The sequence below is a fragment of the Pelecanus crispus genome, chromosome 5 (genome assembly GCF_030463565.1).
Source record: "Pelecanus crispus isolate bPelCri1 chromosome 5, bPelCri1.pri, whole genome shotgun sequence".
Classification (NCBI taxonomy): Eukaryota; Metazoa; Chordata; class Aves; order Pelecaniformes; family Pelecanidae; genus Pelecanus; species Pelecanus crispus.
Genome location: NC_134647.1, coordinates 26,593,547 through 26,602,457, shown reverse-complemented (window position 1 = coordinate 26,602,457; position 8,911 = coordinate 26,593,547). Strand labels below are relative to the sequence as shown.

At 48.9% G+C, this 8,911-nt stretch overlaps 1 protein-coding gene across 1 annotated transcript; it reads left to right on the top strand.

Moving 5' to 3' along the window:
* The first annotated feature begins 176 nt into the window (after positions 1–176).
* Positions 177–2,641, top strand: LOC104026551 (intraflagellar transport protein 70B). The gene has a single exon (XM_009480047.2). It carries the CDS (start codon positions 177–179, stop codon positions 2,175–2,177), a length of 2,001 nt encoding a protein of 666 aa, XP_009478322.2. The 3' UTR covers positions 2,178–2,641.
* The last annotated feature ends 6,270 nt before the right edge of the window (positions 2,642–8,911 follow it).

Below are 8,911 nucleotides of genomic sequence, written 5' to 3'. Positions count from 1 at the left end.
CCCCGCCCGTCACGTGCCCGCGCGCTCTCGCCGCTTCCGCTTCCGGGGGAGCAGCCGCCCGTAGAGTCGCGCGAAGCAGCGGGGAGTACTTCCGCCCCGGCGGCAGGCGTTGCCACGGCAGCGAGGGCCCCGGCTTCCGCTTCCGCCCCGGCGGGGCCGTTGCCGTGGCAGCGGCGATGGAGGCCGCGCCGGTGCCCGACGGGCAGTACACGGCCGTCGTCTACGGGCTGGTCGGCGGCGGGCGGTGCGGGGAGGCGGTGTCGCTGCTGAGCCGCGAGCTGCAGAAGAGCTGCCGCTCCCGGGGCGGCCTCTCGCTGCTGGGCTACTGCCACTACCAGCTGCAGGACTTCGCGGCGGCCGCCGAGTGCTACGAGCAGCTGGTGGCGCTGCACCCCGAGCTGGACGCGTACCGGCTCTACCAGGCGCAGGCCCTCTACAAGGCCGGGCTCTACGCCGAGGCCCTGCGGGCCGCCAGCCCGCTGCTGGACCTCCCCGCCTACCAGGGCCGGGCCCTGCGCCTGCAGGCGGCTATCCGCTATGCCCAGGGCGACCTCCCGGCGGCCAAGAGCCTGGTGGAGGAGGCGCTCGCTGCCGCTGCGGACGGCGGCCCCGGAGCGGCCGAGGACCCCTCGGAGCGGGCTGACGCCGAGATCATCCTGGGCTGCCTGCTGTACCGGCAGGGGCGGCACGAAGAGGCCAGCGGGAAGTTTGCCGGTGCCATGCAAGTGTTGGGTTACTGCCCTGAGCTGTCCTACAACATGGCGCTGTGCTGCTACGTGGCCAAGCAGTACGCCCCTGCCCTCAAACACATCTCCGATATCATAGAGCGCGGCATCCACCAGCACCCAGAGCTCAGCGTGGGCATGACCACTGAGGGCATCGATGTCCGCAGCGTAGGCAACACTCTGCTCCTGCACCGCACGGCACTGGTGGAGGCCTTCAACCTCAAGGCGGCCATTGAGTACCAGCTGCGCAACCTGAAAGCGGCCCAGGAGGCGCTCACAGATATGCCGCCGAGGGCTGAAGAGGAGTTGGACCCGGTCACGCTGCACAACCAAGCACTAATGAACATGGACAGCCAGCCCACTGAAGGGTTCGAGAAACTGCAGTTTCTTCTGCTGCAGAATCCCTGCCCGCCAGAAACTTTTGGAAACTTGCTACTCCTCTATTGCAAACATCAGTACTACGACCTGGCAGCTGATGTGCTGGCAGAGAATGCCCATCTGACCTACAAACTGCTCACACCTTACTTGTACAACTTTTTGGATGCCATTATTACTTGTCAAACTGCCCCTGAGGAGGCTTTCCACAAGCTAGATGATTCAGCAGGGACACTGACTGAGCAGCTGAGAAAACTCACGAAGCAGGTACAGGAAGCTAGGCAAAACTGGGACGATGAAGCTGTAAAAAAGGCAGTTAATGAGTATGATGAGACTCTGGATAAATATATACCTGTCTTGATGGCCCAGGCAAAGATCTACTGGGACATGAAGAACTACACAATGGTAGAAAAGATTTTCCGCAAATCGGTGGAGTTCTGTAACGAACACGAGGTGTGGAAGCTCAATGTGGCTCACGTGCTCTTCATGCAAGAGAACAAGTATAAAGAGGCTATTAGCTTCTATGAGCCAATAGTTAAAAAGCACTATGACAACATTCTCCACGTCAGTGCCATTGTGTTAGCTAACCTCTGCGTTTCCTACATCCTGACAAGCCAGAATGAAGACGCAGAGGAACTGATGAGGAAGATTGAGAAGGGAGAAGAGCAGCTGTCCTATAATAATCCTGATAAAAATATTTACCATCTTTGCATTGTCAATCTAGTCATTGGTACCCTCTACTGTGTGAAGGGAAACTATGACTTCGGTATTTCAAGAGTCATTAAAAGCCTGGAGCCATATAACAAAAAATTGAGCACTGATACATGGTATTACGCCAAACGGTGTTTCCTGTCCTTGCTGGAGAACATGTCCAAGCACATGATCATGCTACGTGACAGCGTTATTCAAGAGTGCGTTGAGTTTCTGAAGCAATGTGAACTGCATGGTAGAAACATCCCAGCTGTCATTGAGCAACCCCTTGAAGAGAAGAGGATGCACAGTGGGAAAAATACAGTTACCTATGAAGCCAGGCTTTTGAGGGCGCTGATGTATAAGATCATTGGGTGGACTGCGTAAATGGTGTTCCTGTACAGTAGAAATGAGAACTTTGCATGTTCTTTTCTTACACTTGTGAGGTGATGCTCATGCTGGTAGTCCATAGTGGTATGGGGTTTTCTTGATTGCTTACCATTAAAGATTTTGTCCTGTATTTTAACAACATTCATGGAAAATAGAATATTTGCATGAAATTAACATGCACCAAAAAACTAGGGGCATTCTCAGTAATCTGTCATGTTAAATACACCTGAAGATGTGTTGACCAAGAACTTCATTACAGAAATATCATAGAGTTTTCACCTATAAAACATTTTATCCTTTTGAGATCTTAACCAAGTTTCTTTTCAGTGGTTGACAGTTGAAAATAGTTTGTTATCCATCTCTTCTAGCACAGAAATTGAAGAAACAGAGTTGTTTTAATTCTCTAATTTGTGCCTGTGTGTGAAATGTTTCTTCTCCTTTTTCCAAGGTATTTTTAATACGTTACAGACCATATTGATAGTATATTTAAACACAAAATGTGGATTTATAATAAAAAGTCAGTCCTACAAACATTAACATTGCCTTTTGCTATCTCAGTAACAATGCACGAGTATTCTGGCAAATTATATACCTCATACAGGGACCAGGAATATATTCCAAGAAGGATGTATTAGGATGGTACCTCAGTTTAGGTCTACCCTTGCAGTAAAGTTCATTATGACTGGACGTAACTGGCTTTAGAGACACTGCCCAGTGGTGCCCGGCGGCTTCTGCGACCCCCAGAGTCCCCGTGCCTGCGCCTCCCAAGCGGCAGGCAGACCTGCTTGCCCTGCAGACCTGCTTGGTAGCAAGCGCTTGCTGAATAACGCAGTCCTCCACTTGCAGCCTGGCCTGCCCCTTTAATCTAAATACCACTCTTAGAATATACCAGTCTCTGGTAAGAGACTTTGTGAATGTGAAATTATATTAGTTTCCATATTTCTCAAAAAGCATGTAACTTCCATTTCATACGAGTATGACGACTTCAACCCTTAGATGGAAGAAATGCGCTTCTCGATTTCCTCCTTGTGTTAATGTTCCTGCACCTCTGAACACCTCCCTGAAACCCTGTTTATTTGCTTAATTCCATTACTTAGCATCTCCGTCGCACTGGCATCAGACAGTGCATTTTCTCAGTAGTCTTCCCATACCTTTTCAAACATATTACAAGTTCCACAGTGAGGTGAGGCCAAAATACCTTTCAGTGCTTTTACGCAGTCTGGTTCTGTGCCCCGTGGCTGCTCTACTTTTTGTGTATTCTGCCTTCTGAAGCAATGCATGTCCTGAAGGCTTTTTAAATAAGGATCAAAGATCCATGGCTTTAACTCATTTGCTTACCTTTGATACTGGTTCCCTGAAGAGCTGTCACAGGGGAATTTGGAATCAGGCTGCATGTCCCTCAAAATCCAGTTTCTATGCTGTGGTTTACCTGGAAGGAAAGAGGACAGCAATTTTGAAAGTTGCTCTATTACAAAGCAGTAGAATACTTAATCCTTCCGGAGAGTTAGTGTATATAGTGACTGAACTGGCCTGCAACCATTTCAACATCTAGAAAGTCAACTCTGCTTATCTGCAGGGAGAGAAACCTGCAGGGCTGAGCATATCCTTTGTAGCTAAAGCAAATGGCTGTGGGTTAGGTAATGTTACAGTTTACCCAAAACTTCCTGTAACAATAAAGTAAAATCAAATTTAACGGTGTCAAGAATGGGAAAATGTTCTAGAGAGGCTAGAGAGCAGGCAGGAGATGCGGCAAGGTGTTCTGTAGGCCTCCATAGCTCTTTATTAGTCCATAAAGCTCCCAATTATGGTCATATTAAATATTTCCCACAAGTGCTTCCCCACGAGGAGAAGACCCATGATTTCAAATCTTGTTCATCTCCGTGAAGCACAGCAGCAAGCTGTAAAGTATGTTTCTAATTTACAGTGGAATTGTATTATATATTATGCAGCATAAACAGCATGACCTTTAAAAAAAAAGTTTTTAAAAGTCACGCCACATAATGGCATCTGAAGTGCAGTAACGGGCAATGACTTAGGGAACATCAGCCCTTTATTTAATATTCATTGTGCGTATTCTGTAAAAGTCAGTGGACATTTAAAAAAAAATTTCACTTTGCAGATTTGTGCCTGTGCAAATGTTGAATGCCCTCTAATGGAGAGCAATTTAGAGACCTTGCCATGGCTGACTGTTCGGGGATGTTCACATGCTCTAGCGGTTTCCCCACAGCCGGAGCGTGACTTTCATTAGGGTGCTGCAGCCAGGATTAGCCGCACTAAGGGCTTCATCTCTTTCTCACTTTCCGTGGCCACACAGGGGTCCACGGCGAGGTGGAGGTGACAGGGTCGGCTGGCTCTGGCACACACTCCCTGCTCCTGCCAGCCTCCGGGGAAGCCACATGGCCCTCAGCCGCAGGGTGGGAAGGGAGAACAGCCATGCGCCCCGTGGAAAAAAAATCCCCATAAAAGGATGTGGAGTTGTGCAAGATGTGACTGCTTTAGAGGATATGGCTAGAGGGCAGTCAGCATTTCTGGAATTTGCTTCATCCTGTTGCAACAGATCAGACACACAAAAAAAACCCCACCAGAAAACTCCGGGGAAAATGTCAATAGCAGCATTTCCCCTGTTCTTCCCTTGTCCTTCTGCTTTTACCTGCTTTTCCACCCGGAGTAGACTGCGCACCCAGACAACCCAAGGTTTCTGAGCAGGCTGGGTGATGCTGAACACCATGACCCCAGCGTGGAGAGGCGTCTGCTGCTGAAAGGAGAGGGGGAAACGGCGGAGCTGAGGCACAACAGGAGCCCTGGGACAGGCACTTCCTCCTCTGCTGCACCAGTGGATGCTTCGGCGGGGGATCTCCTCCCCGTCCCAGCAGTATTTTGCACCCTGTCCACCACAGCCTCTTCTTCAGCAACAGCCACCCACCCTTCCCGTGGCCGCAGCACAGCGGGGCAGACGCCCCAGCCCCCCGTTTTGTCCTAGAGAGGTGCCTGCCCCCCCTGCGCCCAGAGGGATCAGGTCCTGGGGGTCACATGGCTGTCATCTTTTGCAGCGTAAGTGTGTCGCTTCCTCCAGTGGCAAGCATGCGTTTATAGCATCTCCAACTGCAAAGCACTTTGGTCATGAAAAATATATAAATGTTACAACCAGTTTTATTACCATCTTTATACCGCATTTAATGTTATCACTATGTGACTTACACACAAAATACATTTTTAAAGGAAAGCACATACATTTTTATTCGGAGGAAAGGGAGGACACCAAATAATGGTTTATGCTCCTTAGAAATATAGTAAAATCCACCTAAATTAACACCCTAAGCCAGCATGGTTCTTCTGTCCACAACCAAAAAAAATCACTGTTTTCATTTAAAAGAATGGAAACAAAAACCCTACCGAGAAACAGTTGACCATACTCCCAGTGAGCTGCGGAGGGCAAACAGCTGCTGCTTTTTTCAGTGGGAGCAAGGAGAAAGAAGGCCTCAGCCCTCTGTCACTGCATCAGTATCCGAAAGATGAGCAGCACAAGATGCCTCCCACGCACACCACCGCCGTACTGAGGCCAATCTCCAGGATTTTATTTGAACTAATAGGCTCTTTCGCACCTTGTCCTTACAGCGCATCTCGTGAGATGTCCTTGTCCTCAGCCCTTACAAGGGCTTGCCACCTGTTGCAGGTGGCAAGCTGCACTGTACTGCAGTGGGCTTTTATCCCAATGACCCTTGCAGTCGTTACAGCACACATTGCAGGAGCAAAGGCCTCGAACTGCTATTCTGCCAGCAGCCTGCCTGCGCTGGCGCGTGGAGCAGGGGAGGCGTGCAGGGCCTGAGTGAGATGTGATTTACTTCATGCCCCACCTTGAATCGCCTTGGTGCTCAAATCTCTGTAGTTAATCAAATGTCACCACCAGCAGAGCAGAGGCAGTGGATGCCAGGGACACTTGTGATCAGCTCCGCAGTCAGAGGTGATCAAAAAATTTCAGTAATCAAGGGGTGGCTGACTTTACAGTAAGACAGATATAAAAGATGAGACAAAAGAGTCGTCGTCTTGCACAGTTCTGGGAGGAGCATTAGAGTCTTCCTTGGGGAAGTCAGGGGTGTTTCTACTTGTAAGCAAGCCCCATTAGAAGATGGACAAGGAAAGGAATGTTATTTCTCTAAAAATGGTGACGTTACATACAAGAATAAAAGCTGATTTGGGCAGCCCGTTCCACAATATCTTACTTAAAACATCCTTGTCGTGGTTTAGCCCCAGCCAGCAACTAAGCACCACGCAGCCGCTCGCTCACTCCCCCTACCCCGATGGGATGGGGGAGAGAATCAGAAGAGTAAGAGTGAGAAACACTCCTGGGTTGAGATAAGAACAGTTTAATAATCAAAATAAAGACAGTAATAATAATAACAATATAATAATGATAATAATAATATACACAGCAAGTGATGCACAATGCAATTGCTCACCACCCGCCGACCAATACCCAGACAGTTCCCGAGCAGCGATCGCTGCTCCCCGGCCAACCCCCCCCAGTTTATATACTGAGCATGACATCACATGGTATGGAAAAGCCCTTTGGTCAGTTGGATCAACTATCCTGGCTGTGCCCCCTCCCAGCTTCTTGTGCACCTGGCAGAGCATGGGAAGCTGAAAAGTCCTTGACTAGCATAAGCAGTACTTAGCAACAACTAAAAACATCAGTGTGTTATCAGCATTATTCTCATACTAAATCCAAAACACAGCACTATGCCAGCTACTAGGAAGAAAATTAACCCTATCCCAGCCAAAACCAGGACAATCCTATTTTAGATGCCTGAGTTCAAAACTTCCACACATCCACACTGGCTTTAGCCTCCAGCAAAGGCAGCAGAGTCTGGACCTGACTGATGGTTTGCAGATTCAGGGCACTGATGTGATAACATGGCTGTGTGGGCTGAAAGATAAGCACCAAAAGATCCATCTTCTCCTCTCCCTCAGGCTTCTCTTCCTTTATCTCCCTTTGGCCTGAAATAAAATCCCAAATAAAACCTTCTCTAAATTTTAGGCCTCTGCTAGATCCTGCTGTCTTTTTAAGGAATGAGTATGCCTGAGACAATGCACGTCATCTTCACATCATGACGTATAGTTCATACAGAAAAAAGCTAAACCATCTGGTTTACCAAGAACTAGTCCACAAAACAAATTTCCTACAAAAACACCTTCTAGCGCAAAGAGCTGAGAGAGGGTGTTAAAACGCCACCTTCGTTCACAAGCACAGCAAGGGGCATCTCTAGGCTTTCCTTGCACACCCACTGCATTTAAATGGCAGCCTCCAGTGGAGGAGGCTTCAGCGAGGTGCAGCCTCTGCCTGCTGAAGCTCTAACGCAGCGAGCCAGGGCACGCAGCGCCGATGCTCGTGCGGTGCGCTCCTTTGACGGTGCCTGCACGAGGTGCCACGTCAGCTTTCACGAACTGCAGGCTGGCCTTTCTGAGAAGGCACACTTGGCCTTGTCACTCTGCTCTGGCGTGGGGACGTGGGCAATGAAAGCCAGCAGCAGCAGAAAAGAACCTGGCTGGTGTCCTAGGGGCTGGCAGGGAGGATTTACACAAGTGTGGAAATGGTGAAAAGCGAGTTAGTGTTAAAATCCTCTCAGCTTCAATCAATTTGCTGTGAGTCAGTAATATAAGGACATCCAAGTGTGCACACCATCTGGGAGACACTGCAGAGAAATACTGAGATGTAACTGATACAGCAAACAGCTGTTTTGCAGTCCTCGGCATGACATTTGGACAGCGCGACATACCCATGACTCGCAAAGAAAACACTTTCTAAATAAAGTAAAAGAGGCTTTCAGTCCTGACAAACTTTTAGGCTTTACTTTCAGCAAAACAACTCTTTTTTTGGCTGACGTTTTTCCATTAAGTAGAAAAATTGACACATTTGGACTCATTTTCCAAAGAACTTCTTGATTAGCATCATTTTCCTAGGCCTTGCCTGAATTTAAACTAATTGCCCACTGATGCAGCAGACCTTGCCAAATCCAACCTTTAGTCCAGAATGTTTCTATTTTGGGGGTTCTCCCCCTAAATTCAGTATAGTTTATAGCCCAGACTGAAGTCCAGGGAAGCCAATAAAAAAGTTCCTATTGACTTCAATGAGCTTTAAATTGTCACCCTAGAAAATAGCCATTTTCACAGGCTATTTCAAGAGCAGCTTCCTGAAAGTATGGAAATGCTACAACCCCAGTCAAATTCAGTGACAAAACCCCTTGTTTCCACCCACTTAAAATGCTGCTTAGAAAATGGCTAACCCCATGTTTCTCATGGTGCCACCGCTGCACGTTAAGAAAACATCGCTATTGCACAACGAGAGGTAAAAGCAGGGGCTCCTGATCCTCCACCTGGACCCAGTCAGGCCCAGCCTTCACTGGCAGCCCACGCAGCCCACCGTGGCTCTGAGCACAGGGCTGGGGACTCCCGCTCGTGTAGCGTAGGATTACCCCTACAGCGCGGCCCCAGCCCTGGGAGACACCCGCATCCCGACAGCCACCCCACCGGGAACTGCTCACAGAGGGAAATTGAAAACACGAGCGCCAGATTTTCTTCTGGAACATGGTAATCTTCACTTCTAAACTTCCCAGGGTGAATTTGCACACTGGCCTTGAACGGTCTGAGCTTCTCTGTGGTGCTTTTTGTCCTCTGCTGCACACAGTCATCTCCTTCTCTGAATTCCTTGCTGCTTACCTTCTCCTTCCCCCCAA

Bases quoted from the DNA above. Each gene is read 5' to 3' on its own strand.
- LOC104026551 (XM_009480047.2), top strand. From the start codon at position 177: ATGGAGGCCGCGCCGGTGCCCGACGGGCAGTACACGGCCGTCGTCTAC.